Here is a 24,357-nt window from a genome sequence, read left to right as displayed (position 1 = left end):
CATGATGGAAGTTTCATTCACAATACCTGCTCTCTAAAGAACATACCCTATTGCATCATAGTATCTCATGTTTTGCAAAAACTGTGAGGAAAGAAGAGATGCAGGTGGGCACTGATTGGGAGAAGTAATGAGCGGGGGCAAGATGATAAGAACAACGGACAGCATCCATTTTCATAAAATGGAGTCACTACGAAAATTTGGCGTAACTAAACTATATTAATAATCACACTTCTAACGCTCCAAATAAAGTCATTTAAGGTGCCACAATATTATCATCAGTTTAACTATATTCACTATAAAAATCTTTGCCATTTGACGGTTTACAGCTGGGGTCCGTCTAGTGAGAAATTAACATTTCCCATTATATACCGGTTGCTAAAATACATGCGCTCACAGAGTGCCACGATCAGTGAGTTTTGAGTTTCAGAACCTCCACAACAGCATTTTAGGCTATTCATGTGTGGACAAAATTGCCTAACTTATCATCAATAAATCTTAAATAAAAGCCTGCATATTTACACGATTGCTGGAACACCTTGTAATTGTATATTATTTTGAGAACATTAAAGTGCGTATAGTTCCTTCATAACCTGTTGGGGTTTTATTAACACAGAACAGCAGCCAGAGGGTTTGCCCTAATTCAAAGCCAACCGTTTCTCTTTTGCATTGTTTAGCTTGCTTCAGTCTCTCACACATAAGTAAATAAAAGATGTGCTTTTTGTTTAAGTTGACAAAATAGACATTTGTACATGGCTGCTAGCACATTTCATACATATTAAAATGCAATTTAGTACATTTACTGAAATCTTTCGGTATAAATATTTAGAATCAGCTTGTCCTTGCAAACAAAAAATGTTGGTATTGTGCCAAACTGGAGCTAAAGTTGAGATATATGCTTTCAAAGTGTATATTTTGCATGCAGATCTAGAAAACATGGATTAGTAATGATTATTTTCTATGAGATAGGTAGTAGTCTAGCACTCCTAAAAAGCACATCAAGCCCCTCTGCCACATTATTCAACTGAATGCTGTATAAGATCCACTGAACATAGGTGGTGAGATGATGTGAAGGGACCCTGACAGAGAGAGAGCGCAGTTCTCGAGGCGTCACAGGTCCGCTTGACAGTATCTCGCCACCAATGTTCATCACATCACACAGTGATCCTGATTCAAAGTTATTTTATTGCCTGATGATGAGTTGGAGGAAAGGGCACTGACCAGAGGATTTGGTAAGCTAGAAGTTACATTTTTTATAGATGAATTAGTGCTCTGAAACATTGTTATACACGCTGAAATGAGTGTGTGTGAGTGACAACAATTCTTAGCTGACGACACAGCCGAACCAAGATCCGAAGCTGCTCGTGTATTTGCAAATCCCAAACTCAGTCAAAGTCAGGTTGAAGGAACGAAACGGAAACTTGCTTTTTACTTTTTCATAAGTATTTGCTTATGAGGAGCTTTATGTTTTTTTTAATGAGTGTGCTCGGCAGAATTGTGGTACTGTGAAGTTTTTGATCAGTCTAGTTTTCTAGTCTCAGTAGTAACGGAAGGATTGGTTATCATACTTCATGAGCATGCAACCACACAAAAATAGTTTGACTACTAAAGAGAATGTACGTTTAATTCCAGGAAACACATTTATTATCACATTAACATAGTGCAGCTAAGGATTTTTTCAATTCATTTACATGCCTGATTACAAGAGAGAAACACATTTGGTTATAAACCCAAGCCCACCTACAGCTTGCGCAGAAACTTATTTGGATCAGAACTGAACACACGACATGGCTTACATCACTTATCTTTTTCTATCAAACGGAACTGTTATTTCTGCATATATAATTGGTGATATAATGTGCTATTGAGAAGCAATTACTTATTTAGGCAAATGTTTATTTATAAAACAAGACCTTTCAGTAAAACAGAATTTATATGTAATCTAACATGAAATTAATGTTGCTTATTTTCCAGGTTTACTAATGCATTTTTCTTATTAACATTACATCGGAGTAGTAACTCCAATTATTCTCAGCGCATTTAATTATTTGTCTCTGTAGATATACCCATGCCCAATTCACATAGTGCCTAGAAGTGACTGAGTGGAGCGTTGGAAACAGGGTTCTGTTTATGTAATCTATGGAGAAATATTTTACAATATGAGGTGATTTAAAATTTACAGTTACACACTCGCCCTCTGATTCCTTGTTGTGAATGCAAGTCTGTTGAGGTTTGTTTTACCATATAGTACATCTTAATGACCTTCAAACAAATCTTTGTAAATCTTTTATCATGAAAATTGGCCAAAAAACTCTAAAACTAGGAAATTTCCATAAGGATAGGTAGAGAGATCTGAAGAGTTTAAAATTTTACAAATCTGGGTTTCCCTTTTGACGTCAACTTAAAATGGACCTTTTTACTCAATTCTAGGGCAGCTCAATGCAGACTATTATAGAGTTGGTTTGTAGGTTTGCACATACACTCAGGCACAAAACGGTGAAGGAGATCTTGAATATCTGTAATAGTATGTTTCTTTAAGGTGGTCTATGGAGCAGGAATTTGGGGCTATAAATGCGCGGACCAAATATAAAAGGAAGAAAATACATTTCTGTGCAGGTTCGCCAATGCTCACTTTTTTTTTTTAATATGCCACTTAGAGGAGGGGCCGGATCCGAAAAAAAATAGAATCAAATTAGGTCCATCATTGCTCTGAATTGGAATCTGGGAGAATTGTGAGGCTTACTTCTTGAGGGAAATTTTGTTTGATTGTCTTTCTCTGGAAAATGCTGTGGCGATCCCATGGATAAATTATGTAAAAAATAGCTTTGTTAACATGGGTCTGCCAGAGAATATAAACGCACAGGATAGATCTCAGGTTAGAGAAATTTTCCTGCAGAGGCAAGCCAGAATCTACTTGGGAGTCTTTCAGAAGTTAAGTACTATTTTGAACTACAATTTAATTAAAAAGTCAGGGGGCCTATGCTTTAATATTATGCATTTTGATAATTGTGTTCCATCGTCAGGGCATTGGGTCTCCTATTCTTCAGAATTGTCCTTGGGACAAAGTTTCAACTCAATGAACATTGCACTTTATGCTTTTCTATAAGCTTCATTCCCCTCCACGAAAACAGTGTTGTGAGCTGCAAGGTTTAGACAGTATAAGATAGCTCTTCTTTTTCTGCAGCAGTTTAGTATGAACATCTGTATTGTTGTGGTTAATTTTATCTGCTGTGCTTTGGTTATTTGAAAAAGATATGGGTCACCAAAAAGGGCCCTTATTCAGCCTTTGATTATGAAGTACCTGTAGATATTATTGTGGATATTAAGTACACGTGGATACTCTATGGCATTGCAACAATTTGTTTTATTTCATTATATATGTAATTGAATTATTTAATTTATCCATGCTCATTTTTATGGCTTTCTAGCCAAATAAAGTCTTGAATGATGATGACTGAGTAAAGTGCTCCTGTTATGGTATAGTTTGTGATGTGCATACAATTTACTCTTCTTTTATGCTGGGTATGCGGGTCTGAAACAATTAAGACTGACTTACCCTGGGGTAACAGAACGTAAGGCCTTTCGCCTGTTATCGTTCACAGTGCTATGCCACTGCTTTTTGGAATTAGTGAAAAGGGAAGCCTAGCAATAGTAAAAAAGTTTTTTCAAGAAGATGAAGATACAAGGCCAAGGTACAACATGAACAGCAGCAGTGCAAGCTTCAATCACACAAAACTACTAAATGAGACAACTGCTTCAACCTGTTGTTTGGGACAACAGATGGAGTTCTATCACAACACAGCAGCAGAATTCATTTGCAGAGGGGACAAATGGGCAAAATTGCACAGTGGGCAAACTGGGAACTAGGCACAGGTTCACAGGAGTGCAGGGAGGATAGAATAGGGGTAGGGACAGGAAAGCAGAGGTGACATTAGGGGTCGGGATAGGCGTGGCAAAGAGACCTAGATGCGCTGGGAGACTAGCAGCAAAGGGCGCATAGCTGAAAAGCAGACTGTGACAGAAACTTCACAGGGAAAAATGCAACCACTGACCCTGAGATTTGAAGCGGAGCAGTGAGTTCAGAACTAACCACACAAAGAACCATTAATCATTTTAAGTTATAGACTGCCTATTTCAGTGACAATTAAACCTCAAAAGGATGAAAGGCTACACCAGTACTGCTTGGATTGGAACCAGCAATCTGCAATATTATCATTCTTCCTCCCTATTCCACCTTTTTGTCTCTCTCATCACCGCCCACCTTCCCCATCCAACTCACTCACACATCCAACTCACTCACCCCTCTGCAGAAAGGACTACAACCCAAAGAATGGTCTTACTGTCATATTTTAATACAACTATTCCATAAATAAAACATATATGGCAGTATACATTGTGAGAACAACATGTATGACACTGCTCAATGACTTGAGAGCCATGTGGTGCTTCACCTAAGGAGCAGTGAAATAAAACCTCCTGTAGTGAATGTGCTGCAGTTAGTGTTATTGTTAAAGTACACCAAAGAGGTCCAGTTACATATGAGGTGCGGGGGCAGAGAAGGGCGCAATGTGGGTAGCACCAGCCTTCCCCAGTCACCATGTAACAGATCATGGTTATTATGGAAGCTAGAGAGTAGTGTCTGGTTCTATGGTCATGTTTTGGCCCCTAACCTTGTGAGCATTCCCTCCTCATACATTCATAAGCCTGCAACAGAATCTGCACTGCAAACATTAAGACTCCCAGCAACCCTTAATACACAAGCACAGCCATATTCACTCATCTATGTGTTGTGCTGGTCAAATTGTCGCTTCCAGCTACTCTTCAGAGACAGTCCTCAATTTCGAAGGATGATAGTTGGGGAAGCTCAGTGTGCTTCAGCTCTTTTTTTCACAAGTGTAGCTTTGAAGATTTTGAAATACCATTAATCGGGAAAGTACTGAATGTGCAGTATTCTTCAACCCAGTGCAAAACATCTTCCCCTAGTTGCTTCCTATTGCATTTAAAATTTGTATTTCAATTCATTGTCATACTCTGAATCATATGCTGGAGCAAAGCTTCACCGTGTTCCTTAGGAAAGTAGTGACTCCAGCACAGGTGTTTTCCAAGAGGTATATGAGAGCTCGACAGGACCAGGAATGGAGGCTGCTTCCTGAACAATTTACAGTTATCCTATGTACAGGACAGAAAGTGTGGACCCACATAATCGAGTAAATCCCTTTCCGCCTACACACCAATCCTGAACACAAGCCTGGCTGACTGTGCTATAAGCTCAAGATATCCAATTGTTTTTTTTTATTCGCTCCAAGAGCTCAATTCTTATCACTCTTATGGAAAAGGTATACAATCTCCCATCCTTCATGTCTTCGCAGTGCAAGTCTGCCAGGTGCGTGCTCTTTACCAGAATGACAAGGCTCAGAGCCTTACCACAGGGAAGTGTGAGTAATTGAGTTGTTGAGGGTGTAAGCTTTTCTCAAGTAACAACCACAATCCTAGTTAGGGTGAAGCACAAATAGTAATTTAATTAACCTGTGCTTAACCCACTGGTAGCTTGTTGTATCCCTGTAGCTCAGAAAAGGAAGCCAGCTAACTAGTCCTTGGAGCTACTCAGGTAGCCTGGGATGAAGGGAGCAGTTCTAAACTTACTTCCTTGACAGCAGGGCAGGGATTATCATGTAGGTCCAGGAGTGTAGGGTCCCATTGCCATACCTGGTGCACCCTTTGAAGTGTGAGAAGTTTCTGCAGCGCCCCCCTCCCTCACACACACGTCCTGTCTCTGTGCCCAAGTCCCAGTCTGTCTGGAGGCACAATAGTATAGTTTGAAGTTCTTTGTGAGAGCTCTGGTGCAGTGCCTTTGAAGTGCAAGGGTGGTAGGTGACAGCCCCACCCCATCCCACTTCAGCTGCAAGCACAAAATGTTGAGGACAAGAAAATGGCAACTTGTTATAAGTGGCATTTTTTTTTTAGGACTGTGGCTTCCTGTTTAGGACCTACCCTAGAGGGGTGACATGTATTAAAAAGGAAGTTGTAGCTTGGCAAAAGGTTTGTTTTGCCAGGTCGAAATGGCAGCTTAAAACTGCACACAGACTGCAATTGCAGGCCTGAGGGCGTTTTTTGAAGGATTACTTAAGTGGGACACAATGGGTGCTGCAGGGCCACAAGCAGCATTTAATTTACAAGCACTGGGTATATGGTTTACCACTTTACTAGGGACTTGCAAGTAAATTAAATTTGACAATTGGGTGGAAGCCAATTTTACCATGTTCAAAGGAGAGACTGCAAGCACTTTAGCACTGGTTATCAGTGGTAAAAGTGCACAGAGCCCTAAAGCCAACAAAAACCGTTTCTGAAACCAGGAGGGGTAATGGCAAAAGGTTTGGGGGAGACCCTGCAGAGAGGACCAGGTTCAACAGGAAGTATCTCACTCGAAAATCCCGTGGGTTTTGCCCTAAAAACGGTTTTCAGGACTGGCTCGCAAGTATGTCTGGGAGCAAGTCAGCCATTTGTTTCTTGCGACAAGAAATCATAACTGTGGGGAAGATTTTAAGAGACGTCTCCTAGAAGTCGTTTTCTATTCAAACGTCCATAAAGTTTGATTGTGTTTCCATAATAAAAGTGCAGCTAAATGGGGTTGAGTATCCTAATTAAGTGCATTATGCACACTTAGCTTCGTGCACTCTGGAGCGGTGGAATTTCATTGAGCGGTATACCAGGTAGTCACAAGAAATGACTCACATTTTCCTAACTATACGCCTTCTATCTGAAACCATGACATTCACTGAGAGCACTAACGGAAGAATGTCAAGGTTCCAAAACCTGAATGCAAGTATTTTCGGTGCATACAGAAAGGCACAGTTATAAATAAACGTCTGTACTTGGCATTTACCATGTGACACAATCTTAAGAACTTTAGAACTGTGAATCAGATTATAGAAATACGCAGGAAAGAACCAAGAGCTGTGAAGTATTTTTCTGATCCCACCTAAATCTATACACAGCGAGGTAGCAGCTGTTGTTGCCATAACCTACTGACATATTTCGTGGCATTAAAGGAATTGCCCCATCACCTAATAGCATAGTCTTTTGTGATCACAGACTAGACAAAAAAAAAAGAAAAACTAAAGAGCGTAACATCTAGTTGCTGGAATTTATCAGAACCTGCCCAGTGAAAGTAGTCTCCACGAGTAGCAATATGAAAAACACAAGGAGGTAACAAACCCACCCAAGGTGGGAGAAACGTAAAGCATTTACCAATGATAAGTGATTTTTTAAAGTCAAGCCCACACACGAGTGAAAGTGCTGGGTGTGAGGTGGGTGTGGTTAAAAGCCCACAATTCTTAAAACAGGTCAATGCGCGAGCGCACTCGACTTGAAAATGAAGTGAGTTCAATAGGAATCCTGTGCAGCAGGGACTGTAAGTGATCAGCAGCAATATATTCCAATGATGCTGAAAATAATACGGATGCGAGTAAAGATTAATCCGGGCAAGGATTTTCGCATCCCCATTCAGGCACTTACGTTTTCCACAGCAACAAAACGATTTTTGTTTAGGTCATTTGTTGCAGTCCGGCCCCTACTCTTGCTGTCATTTCTAGTGCAGCCTTAAGACAGGTGCATACAGTGCCATTAATGTCGCGATAGCTCTGAGCAGAGAGCTTCTCCATTTATAGCAGCAGGTGAGAAGCACACATAGAAGACCAGAACCCTTAAGACTGTTTAAACAGACAGCATTCCAGGAACGCGGCAGCGTAATGTTTTAAAGACCTGCAAGGATCCAAACTCATGTGGAAGGGCTAGTGAACTGATGAAATGGGCTAGACATAGGTATCAGGATCGCAATAGGATGAGTCAAGATGGGAAGCAACGAAAGGCTGTACAAGGTAGTCGTAGGGCGGTTCAAAATGTATATGTAGCAAAGGGAGAGGGGAAAGAGGGGCACGTGGTTATAGAGTCAGGAGGGTCTTTGTTAGTGTATGATGAGCCAATAAGAAAGTGGTGAATGGAGTTTTAAACAATATACTTCTTGTCTTGTTAACCAGCCTTTTGTAACCCTTTGCCTAACACACTTCGCCTACCAGGATAGCGCAGGAAAAAGATTTAGTGCATTTGATTCTGCATCTGCAGTGTGACAAAACTGAAACATGCGGCTGCAGCTTTTCTATTAAACAAGAAGTTACTGGTAAACCCAGCCCAGATGTAACAACGTTTTTTCACTCCTAGTAATGGGAAAATAAAAGCACGCCTACTGGTTTGTGGCCTTGCCGAGAGTCGACTGGGTGTTTTTTAATAGCCTGGACGACACCCAAGGCTTCCTGAAGCATAATCCTTAATGGAATTCCACTCTCATTCATGGGATAATCAACTAATCCTCTGCAGTCAGCAAACAGAAATCTCCTTACTCTGAAACGGTCACTAGTCTTCATTTGCAGTTCAGTGGGAGGAAGAATACTCACCTTTTCAAAGGCTGCCATCAGTCAGATTCACGTTTATGACCTTGGCATATCTAAGTCTAAGGTGTGGCAGCGCTGGATGATTAGAAGTTGCAGAGACACACCCAGTCAACACACTCCTCACAACACAATAATGCTAGGAGCTCACAAAATGGTGTTACTGCTTCAACAGACCTGCACTGGGAGGCTCCTGCAGAAAAAGACGCTTGGAAAGAAATCCTTTCATTCCAAAATTTATGTAAAATTATTAAGATCTATATTTTGCCTGCAGGCCCTGTAGGTGTTTTAACTAGAAATTATTAATGAGTGTTTATGTAATTTGAATAATGAATTTTGTAGAAAACGAATAACAGATAAATAATGCACACGTTTGAAAATGTGACCTCGGAAAATGGCCCCCAATATTCACTATTGTACTAATGATTAATTCTTATGAGATACTGAAAACGTATCCGATTAATGTAGTAATAAGTTATATTAAAGGTTATGACATATGCTCCAGTTATTAACTGTAGGCCTTAACTAAGTAAGTGTCTTGGCGAAGTTTTGCCAGGCCTCATGCAGAAGCTGTATTTCTTGGCGTTTAATAATAAAGCTGACAGAGCGAACTTAACTGTGAAATGTCCAGTTTCTTGTTAAAAATGCTTAACAGAAGCTTTTTGTGAGAACCAACTAACAGGAGATGATTTCCCTAGCAATGTAACAATCTGTGTGTAATGTGTGTGAGACTGACTTTCCCAGGACTTTCCCAGAACGAGAACAATGAAGACACTGACTATTATAGTCGAAGATGCAATAATCTTGTTACCGGACGAGCTGATTGATGAGGACATCGTAAAGTGGACCAATCAACTCCATGAGAAGAAAGAAAGAATAGAATTCATAGATTTGGTATAGAATTATTATTGGGTAGAGTATAAACGTACGATTAACTGACTAATAGGGAATTAGGGGATAGTTTAGGTGACTTTGATATAACAACGTGACAGAGGAAAATTTGGTAGATGAGAGCTATTTTAGCAAAGGGAGATCTAGAGATTTTTCCAGAGTATTGAGAGACGAGGAGACTGTAGGAGATTCAAGATTCTGTCACTGGGCTCATACTATCTGACTGAAAGCCTGATGTTTTGCTGATCGATTGATGATCCAAGGAAAAAGACTGATTCTGGATAGGTAGATATGACAATGTGACTGTAATGCATTTTATGCCTTTTCTTTCTAGGTACCAATTGCGCTGTTTTGACAGGATCCATAGTTAGATGTTTTTCATAAATTTGTATTCTAAATTGTTTTGCTTGAAGCCCAACATGCTGATGCTAATCTGATGTTAGTTGAGGGCACTGAAATAGACAGACGAATACAGGGACTAATGATTGACAAGTTATCTCACTGAATTCTATGTATCATATATCTTTATTGCAGCGGATTCTGCTATTGATGTGTAATTAGAATGTGCGGTGATTTAAGCTTTGATTAAATTGTGTTTCTTCTACCGCTTTGGATAACCATTATTTTTCTTATATGTGGTTCATTTGATTTTGAGATTAAACTTCATGACTTTGGTATTGGTAATATAAAGGGAAATAAAACTTACAAAAATTGTACTAAAGGTGTGGTTATTCATAGCTGAAAGGTCATGGTGCGTGACATTTACTGACTATTGAGTTTATTGATTACTAATTTTTATTGGTTATTGATTGGAGCTATGGTAAGAACATCTTAACTGAGTCAAAAGGTTCATCGTCCCCTTGTAAGTTTACTTATTAAGGTCTGACGCACTAACAGCCCTGAGTCGAGAAACCCTTACCCGAAAATTCACCTTCATGCACTACAACCCTGCAGACCCACAACCAAATCATAGTAAATAACCTACCAGGCTATAAAAAAGGTATAGGAAAGTCAGAAGAAAAGTGTCTGTAATTCCTTTTTAAGGCGTATTTGCTTTGTAGTAGCATGTTTGTGGTTGATGCAGATGGAGAACGTTTTAGAGGCTGTATAACAGAAAGTGTCTCCTGAGGTATAGCAGGCATTTGCACAGATTTTAGCAGGAGGGGTGCCCTCTGAGATTAAATAAGGGGCCGCAGACACATGTGCGGCTCACTGCAATATAGACCTAACAAGCAAACGTGTTGCTCCTGTGCCATTTCAAGTGAGAGATCCCAAGCAAATAAGGGAATTATTTTTCCATGCTACCTACACCTAGCAGGCAAGTAAGGTCACAGACCTAGTAACAGCACTAAATCTGGGTAGATTACTTCCGGATACTGCTTTTTGAAATCCCCAGCTGCCTGTTCTGTGCCTACCATGAAGTTCCAAGCCACACCACATAGAATGCTAGGTTCATGCCTTCAGAATCAAGTTGTGTATGAGAGAACACATCTACACAAACACTTCATGACTGTTACTTACTAAATGTTGTATTTATGTGATGCTGTAGTGTACTTAAGTTTTACTTAGTAGTAGAATGTTGTAATAGAATGTACAGGTGTCATAATAGAAGACCAGTAAATTTAGAACGTGTTCAAGGAGCGGACTGGGCATTCTGGTGTACTAGCTGATGAAAACAGGTAGTGGGTCCTTCTATGAAATAAGCCTTCAGAGATGGAATTAATTCTTGGTTCCTGGTGATTTGTTTCGGTACCATTTACAACAATGGCCACACGGCAACTTCCATTTGGCAAGGTCTTATGAAAACAAGCAGATGTAAGCAGAGCGGCCTTACCTCTTTGGCACTGGGAGCTTCGGGCACAGCTTAGAGGCCCTAGGATCTGAGGTGTACTGATACGGGGTCAGTTTATAATCACAAAGGAGAGATCCTGCAAAGGAAAAGTGCATCATCACTTGTAAAATCTTTAGAGAATGTACAGCTTTATTCATCAACAACTTTTAAAATAGCAACCTACACTCGAGAGGAAAATATTTTATGATACTGATAAAAAATATCTGAAATGGGTAAGAAATTCTATAGTTGGCTGGGCGATGTTCACATATGTGGGTCAAGAAAGGTAAGGAATGGGTGGCTAGCTAAACTGGGGTGCTTGTGTTGGCTCATTAAATGTTGCAGCTGCAAGGGAATACAATGGAGTTCCATCAGGATGAGCGCTCTGTATCTTCCTACCGCTCGCAGTGAAACTCGCACTGTACAAATATATTTGTGTCTATCCATACAAAGTGGGTGGAATGAAAGACGTTGTGTTCCATTATATCCTGCAACTAGTTTCTGTGGTTTGTGTGGTAAAATGGAGACCGAGTACATCTCAAGAGGTTTTGACAGGTGTAGGAGAAGCATATGATTTTCTACTGGTACAGAATATTTTTATAAAGTAGACAAACATACACGATCTTTACTTAAGAATGCTCGCTATGACCAATGTATCGTGCCATTCTGACAAGCCTAATGGATGATTATCTGACCTTCTAGTCTACCCACCTAATACACAAGCTCCATGGAGGCTCCTTCTCAATCTAGTCTCAAGAGATCATTTAGCCCAATCAACACACAAATTTCATTGACTCCCAGAAAGGTAACAAGTCTTTGAAGCACTGTGCATATCCCAACAGTGAGTGGTCAACCACATTTTCCTCACTCCTATGTACTATTTCACACTTCCACAGACCACTTTTCTCAATGCAAAACACCAAACCTTTGGATTCCTCATGCAGACATAATAACACCTTCCTCAGATATCTAGCCTTCTGAAAAGCCAAAAAATGATCCTTAACTGCATACTCAGGCTAACAATCACGTTTTTACTGACCATAACAGTGTTCCACTCACCATAAAATAAGCACCAGGCATACACCATCAGCAATAGACCATCCTCACAGTGCAAACATACCACAAACTCCACATATTCCTTCTGCTCTTTCAGGGATTATAACCAAATATTCTAGAACTCGGGAAAAACAGTGGCACTAAAATACAGCCACTATACCAACAATAAGAATTTTCATACCAGGTGATATACGTCTCCCACAGCACCTGAGTGCTCTACATGCGTTAGGACATTATACATTTAGTTTGGAGGAGCCAGGTATTGACTGAGATTCAAGATCTTTGTTTAACCCCTTCGCTGCCAGACCTTTTCCCCCTCAGGTGCCAAGCCTTTTTTTGGCTATTTAGGGCAGTTCGCGCTTAGGCCCTCATAGCTTTTTGTCCACATAAGCTACCAACACCAAATCCGCGTCCTTTTTGTCCAAGATCCTAGGGATTTTAGAGGTACCCAGACTTTGTGGGATTCCCTGAAGTAGACCAAGAAATCAGCCAAAATACAGCGAAAATGTAGTTTAAAAAAAAAAAGGGGGGAAAAAAGGGCTGCAGAAGAAGGATTGTGTTTTTTTCCCTGAAAATGACTTAAACAAAGGGTTTGCCGGTGCTAAAATCACAATTTTCCCAGCTTTCAGGAACAGACAGACTTGAATCATAAAACCCCATTTTTCAACACAATTTTGGCATTTTACTGGGACCTACCCCATTTTTACTAATTTTTGTGCGTTCAGCCTCCTTCCACTTAGTGACAGAAATGGGTGTGAAACCAATGCTGGATCCCAGAAAGCTAAACATTTCTGAAAAGTAGACAACATTCTGAATTCAGCAAGGGGTTTGTGTAGATCTTACAAGTGTTTCCTACAGAAAATAACAGCTGAAATAAAAAAAAATTGAAATGGAGGTGAAAAAAAACAGCCTTTTTCTCCACGTTTTACTCTGTAACTTTTTCCTGCGAAGTCAGATTTTTGAAAGCAATATATCGTTACGTCTGCTGACCTCTTTTGGTTGTGGGGATATATAGGGCTTGTAGGTTCATCAAGTACCCCAGGTACCCAGACCCAATAAATGAGCTGCACCATGCAATGGCTTTTTGTTCTACACCGGGTATAAAGCAATTCATTTGGTGAAATATAAAGAGTGATAAATAGGTATCAAGAAAATCTTTGTATTTCCAAAATGGGCACAAGATAAGGTGCTGAGAAACAGTGGTTATTTGCACATCTCTGAATTCCGGGGTGCCCATACTAGCATGTGAATTACATGGCATTTCTTAAATAGACGTCTTTTTTACAAACTGTCTTACATTTGGAAGGAAAAAATGTAGAGAAAGACAAGGGGCAGTAACACTTGTTTTGCTATTCTGTATTCCCCCAAGTCTACCGATAAAAATGGCACTGCACTTGCGTGGGTAGGACTAATGCTTGCAACAGGAAACACAACATGGACACATCACATTTTTACATTGAAATCTGACATGTTTTTTGCAAAGTGCCTAGCTGTAGATTTTGGCCTCTAGCTCAGCCGGCAACTAGGGAAACCTACCAAACCTGCGTATTGTTGGAAACTAGACACCTAGGGGAATCCAAGAGGGGGTGACTCGTGGGGCTCTGACCAGGTTCTGTTACCCAGAATCCTTTGCAAACCTCAAAATTTGGCCACAAAAACACTTTTTTCCTCTCATTTCGGTGACAGAAGGTTCTGGAGGAGACACACATTTCCTTCCACCCAGCATTTCCCCATGTCTCCTGATAAAAATGGTACCTCACTTATGTGGTTAGGCCTAGTGCTCCAAAACACTATCTGGACATACCAAAATTATCAAATACAAAACTACCTGTATTGGTTGGTTGGGGGGGGGTGTGGGTGGGGGGGGAGGGGAGCACCTGCATTTTTGGTCCTGGGCTCAGCAGCCATCTAGGAAAGCCTACCAAACCCAGACATTTCTGAAAACTAGACACCTGAAGGAGTCCAGGGAGGTGTGACTTGCGTGGATCCCCCAATGTTTTCTTACCCAGGTTCGTCCGCAAACCTCAAATGTAGTTAAACAAATCACTTTTTCCCCACATTTCTGTGTGGGATCACCGCACTGGGACAAATTTCCTACCACCCAATGTTACCATCAGTCTACCGGTAAAAATGGTCTCTGGTGGACTTTCTGCCACCGCTTGGGGGCAGATTGGCTTAACAAAAATAAGCTAATCTGCCTCCAGGGGGGGAAGAAATGGGCTAAATGCAATTTGCCCCTCCCCCCCCCCTTCCAGGGGAGCGACACTTGCTTAAGGGGTCACTCCCCATACATAAAAACAAAGTAAATAAGAATATATATATATATATATATATATATATATATATATATATATATATATATATATATATATATATATATACACACACACACACACACACACACACACACACCTGGTGTCTAGAGGTTTCTGCCCCTCCCCCCCCACACCCCTCCCACTCCGGAGGCAGATCGGTCTAATTATATTAGGCTGATCTGCTGGTGGTGGTGGTGGGGGTGGGTGGTGGTGTGAATGGCCTAAAAATTATTTGCCCCCTTGGGGAACGGCCCTTACCCAATCGGCCGCTCCCCTCAAATTTATTTCACCCCAAAAAAACATATGCTGGTGTCTAGTGGGCGCGATCGGGCAGCAGAAATGCTTGCAGAGAAAGGAAAGGCCTTTCCTTTCATGCCTCTTCTGTCCCCCTCCTCCTGAGCGGAAGAGAAATGCTTTTGCATTTCCTTTCCGCATCGCGCTAGAAACATCGACGGGAGGTGACTTCTGATGAGGTCAGCACGCTCTTGCGTGCTGACATCATCAGACGTCACTGGGGGAGTTGGGGGGAGGAGGGGGCCAGGGGTAGAAGGGGAAGTGATTCCCCTTCCTGCCCTGACCTGGGGTTGGAGGCCCTTGGGGGGAACGCTAGAGAGGCGCAGCCACGGACGTAACCATTACGTCTGTGGTCCGCAAGGGGTTATATTCATTATTGTTGATGATTACATTCCTCATTGATGACATCCCCTCAAATCTATGTTGCTTCGATCCATTGACCTCTTGAGCAGAATCCACTATTCAGTTTAAGTATTAGCTAGGATTTTGTGGCGCTGCAGCAAGACATACAAGATTAAGTACAAAGCACATGGAAATTATACAGATCTGAATAAGCTGCATTTGAACCATGGACGTTCCTTGCTGGATAGGCGGGGGATGAAAGCATTTAACCTTTTAAGTATATGCTGACCCCACCAAGTTTAGCAAAAAATATATATTTACAGGACATAGAATAGTGGCTGTCAATTTCACCACCTACCTAAGCCACTATTTTTCACCCAAAAAATGAGTGTAATTGTAAAAGCTGAAACTGATTATTATATTACTGCATTTGTATGTCTGAACAGCTTACAGAGCTGTGCTTTGAGGCTGTAAAAGATCCATTTGCACTTTAGTACTGTGTATGCACTAGACAAGGGGTTCCCAAACATTTTAGAACCACAACCCACTTTTCAGAACAACAAACTCATACGACCAAACTACATTTAATAGACATGAAGAGGGGTGATTTGTAAAGTAAATAATGCATGGTGTACAGGTGCACTGTCAACTACAGACAGCACATTTTTCCATTTAAATGGCCACTCACTATGCACTGACATACGGTTTTACTGATAAAACTTTATAGCACAGAATTACAAAAAAAAGTTCATCTTAATTTTTGCTTTCCTAACTCAATTAATATAGTTCACTTACATGTATTTACATTTTGTTGTGTGTTGAAAAAACAAAACAACACCCTCAGATTTTATGCCAAGACAAGAGGCCATCATTATTCAGTAACCTTTATTTGTGTATATTTCTTTATTGATTTAATTGCAACAAATACCATAACATTGTGCTTTCAACAACCATCAATCCCGCTCACACTTCTACACAGTATTTCAACCTAATACAGCATCTTAGTCAGCCCTCACCACTCACTCACTCCTCTGCAGTACCTCCCAGTCGCCACTGCATGTGTTGTATATCTAACTGTGGAGTTCACATTACCTATACAAAAATGAGTTTTCGATTCCCTCCTCTCTGCCCGCATTCATGTCCCCTTCCTCCGTGTATTAAACTTGTATTCACTCTTCTGAACAGCAACACTTCAAAGTTTCCAGAATAAGAGCTTTAGAACTATATCATAGTAAATGAAACTCAAGTACTCTTAAATCCCTCTGTCCACCATTTTCTTCCTCTTTTGGTTGCTGTTTCAGAGCAGATAAGTATTAGAGCGCTGAAATTATTACTAATACATATTTCATGTATTCTGTATTTTGAATCTGCATAAATAATAAACAGAGAATATTGTGCAACTCGAAAATGTGTCCACTTGAATGGCCGTCACATACTATGTAATATTTTATTAAAAGCGTATTAATGTTTATTTAGAACTTATATGAATGTGAAAATTGTAGTAGTAAGTTATACTTATGATTAAATGCTATGTATTTGCTTAAATTAACAGTAGGCCTCAAGTTAGCGAGGTCTAAGCCGTAGTATTACACAGCCTCATATTGAAAAAATGCAATGTCAGAGTAAAATATGATCTCATGCTTGCTGAATAATAAAAATGTATTGTTCTAACTGAAGGTTGACTAAATCATAGTAGTAGCAAAATGTTTTCTCATGAGTAAATGTGTGTAGAAACCTGAATGTTCTAAACAGTTACAAATGTTAACTCGAAGCATGTGAGAAAGCGATGTTCCCAGGAACTAACAATGGATGTACTGACAGAAGGATATTAAAATTGTTTCTTGATGAGTCGAATGATGTGCGCAAAAGAAGAGGAGCCAATCATCAACTTGTGAAAGACTGTTTAGTTATATCTTAGATTTGAAATAATAATATTATTGGACTAATGGCTATCGCATGATTCATTGACCAATGACAACATGGGACAACTTTAATTTAAGTGGACTGCACCAAGGGGTGTGAGCTTATTACTGCGTTCTACTGCAGATTTTCAGATCTGATGAGGTGTACACGCCTTAGATGATTCTCTTTCTCAGAGAATTTTGATCTTTAACTTAATTTGGTGAGCTCTTAATGCTAATTGCTGCCTACCTTAAACTCTTCGAAGTGTTTGGAGAGTTTAGAGTCCCCGATTCTGAACCATTACCCCCTTTTCATGTCCCGTTGCTGATTGCTGATCGAACTGATGTCCGCCTGACAAACATTATCGCAACTTGCTGATCAATAAGGAAAGGTATATAAAATTGCTAATGTCTTTACTGTTGATTTGTCTTTTGTTTCTAGGTACCAACTGCTGCTTTTGATAGAGCCATAGTTAGGTGTTCTCCAAATTTATGTTGACTAAAATCTTTTGCATGAAGCCCCAACATGCTGATGCTAATCTGAAGATAGAGAGATTTCCTACCTCCAACTAAATTACTAATTGTTGTTACTCAATTGCTGAATTTAAATATAAGTTGTTTTCATTGCACAATTACTCTTATTGTTGATTTGTACTTTGGCTTTAGAGGTATTAGTTATTAATGCTTTAGTTAAATTGAGATTCTTTAGAAGAGTCGGTCCACCAGTGTTGTTTCTATACTTATATTATGTCGTTTTGAGACTAACCCACGTGGTACTAGCATTGTTAACCTACGGAAATTAATGTTCTCACTGATACTAAAGGTGTGGTTATTCGTGACCTAATGGGTCATGGCTTGTGAAAGTTACTGACTCCAAAGATGTTATTGGTTGTTTTCATGATATTTATAATATGTCCGGACTTAGGGTGTGAGCACCTTAAACCAGTCAAAAGGTCCATCGACACCTGAACGCGTCCCCTCATCAACTAACATCAACATTAAACAATAAGGTCAGACGCGCTCACAGTATTTAGCATTCAATGTATATTATAAAGTATTTAGATGTATTTTATGGATTTAATGAATTTCGTATAGGATATTTAATGAAACCCAATTTATGGGTGTATTCAGTGGTCTGGAGTTTATTTTTATAACCAAAAGTATTGTTAGAACAAAATCCTCGAATATTAAAAAAATAATACAATTATTTTTAAAAAATGTAGCACAGTGTCTGGTTTGGATTGACAATTTTGCAGTAAGTAAAAAAAAAAAAAAAAAAAAGTAAACATGGTTGCCTCAGGTGACTCATCAAGCATGACTTGTGTGAATGGTTACTTTTATGAAGACCTTTGGGCACACAGTAGTGACATCTGCATCCGACAAACGCAAAGCATTTTATTTAAAGTTAAACAGCAGTACACCCACGTGTGGCACGAGGTGTCTGGTTGAGTAGCAATGCTTCTCTAAGGAGATCGCAGCGAGAAGTGAATAGATGGAGAAGGATTTGACAATTCCTAGCAATATGAAGATATATATTTTTTTAAATAAAAGTTGGATAATACCATTCAAATATATTTAGGAAGTTAAATTGGTTAAAAATAGACTAAATAATGAGTGAACAGGTTTCAGGAAAGTTAAATCAAGAGGAGTTAATTAGGGAAATAGTGTCTCAGGACCTAAATATGGCAGTTAAAGGAATAGTAAAGGAAATTTAACATAAGTGACCTTATAAAAATAAGGAAGATGAAGAGTATTTTTCCAACTCCGAAGGAGAGTAGGGGTTTAACAAGGGGCCAGGTGGAAAATGTTTCAAAAATAGAGAAGACTTAAAAAAATGCTAACGCAAAGACAGGAGTCCCAAGCGGGTCACAGAAAGGAGTCCCAGGCTACTCGCACAGAATGGATGTCCAGAGTGACACACAGGATGGACAATCTAGCATTGCAAATGATGAAGATTTAAATCAAAGTGGTGAATTCCACAATTATGATGAATATATTTTTAACCTAAATTATAAAGATAATTTAGAAGATAAATTGGATGACATTTTTAAAAAAGGAAAAATGAAAGAGGTATGTGGTCGATCCTCTAGGTGAAAAGTTATATGATCCCAACGAAATTCGACACCCAAGGGATAAAGGCTGATGGCCGCTAAATTCATGTGACAGAATATATAAATCACTGTATAAGGAAACCATTAGAGAAAAATGAAAGAAATATTATGCAAGCAGAACGCTCACACCAGGAACTGACGATAAGGTGACTGCAACACCCAATACTGATCCTGAATTAATACCTTCTTTTTTTCAAAATGTGCAGACACTGTAGGTAAAGAATGGAGATTTCATTAAAACAGTGCCAGACCAGAGTTTTGGATATTCTCTGGCAAGAATGTTTGATTTGGTGGAGAAAGCCTATTTTAAAGGCACCGATTTAAATGTACACCCTTTAAGAGGGTAGTGCGAATGAGCTACATATGTATGAGGAAAGGCTAATGCTTGTCTTTTGGTAGTGTCAAAGACAACGCTAATGTGTATAAATCCTAAGTTAGGAGAGTTGGGTGTGCAAGAAAGCAGTGAGGATGCTAAAGGCCTTTTATTTGGGAAAAATATGTAAAAGCATTGGGAATTCTGTCCAAACGTTTACTAGTCTTGGTAAGGCAAAAGTCTCCATAAGGAAGGTATTTACAGGAAATTGTTTTTAAAGAGGGTTGGGAGCAGAGGGCAAACTCTCAGCTGAAATCACGGAAGTGGCTACTATAGAGATGATAAAGGATTATATCTCCAAAGAGGGAGAGGAGGAAAAAATAGACCTTCTCGGAATCGAGGTCAAAAGTTAAGTAACTTGAACGTTTAGGTAACATTTCAGAATGGAGGGTACTCCTCTCCTACAAGATATGCTACAGTAAAAGGGTTGGTTAGCAAAGATGGGTCTCAAGGATGCATATTTGATGACTATATATCCAGAAAGTCTGAGATTTTTACAATTCCAGAGAAAACAAATTCTATATCAGTTTCAAAGTCTCCCTTTCGGTTTGTCATCATCTCCTTGGTGTTTTACGAAGGTCTTCGGCCAGTGATAGGTTATCTGAGAGACAGGGGAGTGAAACTTATAATTTATTTGGACAGCCTTTTAATTATGAACCAGAGTATGGAAGAGCTGAAAAAAAAATTCTTTTGGTAGGAGGGCTAATAGATTCCTCATGGTTTATTGTGAATGAGAAGAAATCTGTTTCAATTCCAAGCCAAAGTCTGGAATTTCTTGGGTCTGTGGTAGACACAGTGAAGTATCAGTTACAGTTTACCATAATGAAAATTCAGCATATTAGAGAGGGAGTGAAGTATTTGACAAGGAAGGAGGAAATAAAGTTGAGAGATTTAACCCGGGTAATTAGTCTGATCATCCTTAATGCAAGTGATTTTTCCAGGCCATTACATTACAGGGCCTTACAAAGAAAAGAAAACAGGATTAGCAAAAGGATTATTTTAGGGGGACAAAATAAAAAACAAATATAGAAGCAGGTGAAGAGTTGCAATGATGAATGGAAAATTTGTAAGCATGGTCAGCCAATATTTGTAACATTGCCAGAGTTCATTTAAAAAACAGATGTCAGTATGCGGAGTATGGTGTTTAGGACAGGCTACAGGGGAGGTTGGAACTTGAAAGAAAAAGAGGAACATATCAATTGTTTGGAAGTTAAGGCAGGTCTGGCTGTCCTTCGCAGTTTCAAACATCGACTGCAAGACACGTCAGTGTTATTGAAGTTGGACAACGTTACTGCAGTGACTTATATTAACAAATTAGGGGGCATCAGATTAAAAAACGTGGCAGATTTAGCTAAGGAAATGTGTGAATTTTGTTCAAAACACTAAGGAGGTTATTATAACTCTGGAGGAGGTGTTAATCCGTCCCAAATGTGACGGATATACCACCAGCCGTATTACGAGTTCCATAGGATATAATGGACTCGTAATACGGCTGGTGGTATATCAGTCACTTTACCACCACTTTTGGGACGGATTAACACCTCCTCTAAAGTTGTAATAACCCCCTAAATTTGTTTGAAAGCAGAGTATCTGCCAAGAATACACAATGTAGTGGCGGATTGGAATTGCAGGAATATAACTGATTACAGAGATTGTAAATTGCAGGAGAAGTATTTCAGGGAGATTCAAAAGTGTTTGGGCTCAGTAGAGGTAGATCTATTTGCTTTGCGGTTGACATTCCAACTGATTCATTAGAAATGTTGCAGACCAGATACAGATGCAATTGCAGCGGATGTGTTCATGTAGGATTGGACATGGATGAGGGGATATGCATTTTGACCTTTTTAAAAGAATCAGAGAGTGCTGTTGTAGTGCAGGAAATAGATGTTAGATAGTGTTAATAACTCCATTTTAGAAAACTCAGCTCTGGTTTCTAACAGTGGAAGGAGAGCATCTTCCTGTAGAGGGAGGTTTGCTAAACCTTCTAGTACAGAAGATTACAGGGATTCAGAGATATTCACAGGTCTTTTGGCAACAGCTGCAGGGTTGCTTAATGAATCTTGGTCTCCAGAAACCAAGAAAAGGTATACAAGTGGATGGAGAGTTTGGTTACGTAGGTGCTTGGAAAGGGATTTGGATCCCATGGAAGCTGATGAAACAGAAGTAGTGAATTTTATAGCAGAAATATTAGATAAAGGTTTATCATACAGGATGGTCATATCCATAGTTAGAGGGTCGTTGATTTGTAGAGTAATGAAAGGAATAAGGTTACAAAGGCTTCTGAAACCAAGGTATTGAACACTTTGAGATGTGGATTTTTTTTTTAGATTGTTTCAACTATGGCCTGGTAATAAATACTTCGCAATAAGAGAATTTACGTGGAAATTAGCAACTTTATTGTGTTTGATATATTTTAAAAGTGTCAGACGTACAGGCGTTCAATCAATCAATGTATTTGTAAAGCAAGGCTATTGACCCGTTAGGGTCTCAAGGCACTGGGGGGGGGGGGGGGGGGGGGGGGGTCAGTAAGTGAAGGTCAGAGGGGATCAGGTGAAGCCAAGTTTTGAGGTCCTGAGATTTCAAATTGATCTTTTTCAACCATCAGGTGTGTTATTCAAAATAGGGAAGAGAACAACAACTACAACAATTTCTGTGTTTTATCCAAGTTTGAATAAATCACCAAAGTTTTGTGTGGTAGGATGTACAAAGGAACACAAATCAAGGATGCTAGAAAAGCAATGTGCAGTAGTGGATCAGTTACTGATTTCTTATGTAAACCCATTCAAAGGAGCCACAAGTGCAACCACTGCTAGGTGTGTAAATAGTGTAACACATTCTCTGTCAAGGGTGCTATGGTGAGTAAAGCATTTATATCTGGAGGGAGACAGGGAGACACATAAAAGCAGTTGATAGGCAAAATGGGAATACGTTTAGGAAATTTTATTTTGAACTTCTAGAACATGTCTAATTCTATGCTTTGAGAAACTTTGAACATACATAATGCTGGTCTCCTGTCTTGCCCTAAAATGTGGATTCTTACAGGTTTACTATATATAGAATTGTGATTTTAGTACAGACAAGGAAGCTAGCATTATCTCACCACACACTCCCTTAATTGCGAGGAGGTGTTTTTGATTTCTTGCAGGAGTAAAAAAAAAAAAACATTGTTTAACAAAGTTAAAGGATAACGTTTATTAAGGTATAATTAACGGTACTATAAGTTTTAGAAAAAAAAATGTTTGAAGAAAGTATATATTTATTTGCAGTGAGATTTACAAGATGGGATTAAGAAGAAGTAAGAAGATTTCTAACAGAGAAACAAAAGAGGAAGACAATGGTGGACAGAGATTAAGGAGGACTTGAAAGTTCTATTTATTGTGATGTAGCTCTAAAGTTCTGATTCTGGATGCATAATGATAGCCTCCCTGTCTTTAATAAATTCACAATTCTATATAGGGTAAACCTTTAAGAATCAATATTGTCAGAAAATCCACTTTAAAAACTCCTGTCACTTTGCAGTCAGAGACAGATAAGTAAACACCAACCCACATTATTAAAAGAATAAGCAGAAACCTTTCAGAAGACATAGTCTGAAATTTGACTTCTATTGTTGAAGCATGCAAACGTGACAAGATAAAAGCAGAATTTAAAGGTATATTTACTTATTGCTCTGACTTTCCTGACCCACCTAAAATCGTCTTGCAACCCAATTTGGGAAATACTGCACTAGATACGTTTCCCCAGGGTAGAGACTGACACGACTAAGCAATTTCTGACTGTGTGTTGTCAACAAATTATACTGTAGCAGAGTCTCTTTAAAGTTAGTGTACATTTTGCATTTGTATGTGTTTTTAAACATGTCACGTCCAGATGGTGTTGAGGCATGTTTGTCGTGAGCTAGTGACACTTCGAGATAAAGTTAAAAGTTGTAAGCATATTAAGACAGCATAATTGTTAGGCAACATGGCCTCAGGGGCTCTATGCAGATATTAAAGAGCACAGGTGACAATAATGCAGTCAGGGAGATCCCACAAGCAACTGCAGGAACAGAAGGATCTGGATGAATCTGTTTACATCTAGCAGCTGGCAGGGATCTCCAGTGCCTGAATCATGAGGGCAATCACCTAGATAGCGCTGCAGCAGAAGAAGAATTCAGATTGTTAAGACTGGAGTAGCTGCAGAAGACCAATGTGGTTTTCAGGAGGATGAATGTGCTGTGTTTAGGATTCTGCTCAAACCTTTGAGATGGAAGGAGGGGTTGAAAGCTAGAGAATTTCTCTGTAAAATGTCCTCTACCAAGGCCCTTTATATTTCTTGAAATAGTGCAGTAAACTGTATAGGTATCTGTACAGTGTCTTAGCCCTTGTGAGGCTTACATCACATTCCAGGTGGTCCATTTGTATAAAGTATTTAGCTCCCCATAACCCAGCTGAGGCCGTGAAGTGCTAGTTCCAACCCCATCAGTTATCATGACATCAGCTAAACGTTTGTTTGCGCCATGCTGTAGCTGTCTTTGTAGCCCTCGGGACTGTCCATCCTCTGCCCGCAGAGATGCAGTCACTTATCCATTAGACCACGCAGGCCCTGTTGCTGTGGAGTGGTCTACTGCACGCACTGCTGATATCCCAAAACTTGGCAGAAGAGGACTGTCGAAAATCTGTCCAGTGTCCTAAATAAGGGACTCATTGGGCGAGCCTGTGATGTGTGGTTGATCCTGCTTACAATCTTTCTGTTACTCCTCTGTGGCATAGAGGTCAGCTGCGTCAAGTTCTGCTGCAGGAGAAAGAAGCAGCCCACACAGG

At 39.7% G+C, this 24,357-nt stretch overlaps 1 protein-coding gene across 1 annotated transcript in view; it reads right to left on the bottom strand.

Moving 5' to 3' along the window:
* SLC44A1 (solute carrier family 44 member 1) overlaps nucleotides 1–24,357 on the bottom strand; it is a 417,537-nt gene that overhangs the window by 132,427 nt on the left and 260,753 nt on the right. The window contains exon 5 of the mRNA XM_069239753.1: nucleotides 11,167–11,260. Coding sequence (XP_069095854.1) covers nucleotides 11,167–11,260 — 94 coding nt within the window. The remainder of the gene's footprint in view (nucleotides 1–11,166; nucleotides 11,261–24,357) is intronic.

The sequence above is a fragment of the Pleurodeles waltl genome, chromosome 1_2 (assembly GCF_031143425.1).
Source record: "Pleurodeles waltl isolate 20211129_DDA chromosome 1_2, aPleWal1.hap1.20221129, whole genome shotgun sequence".
NCBI lineage: Eukaryota > Metazoa > Chordata > Amphibia > Caudata > Salamandridae > Pleurodeles > Pleurodeles waltl.
This window is presented reverse-complemented; position numbering and strand designations above follow the sequence as displayed.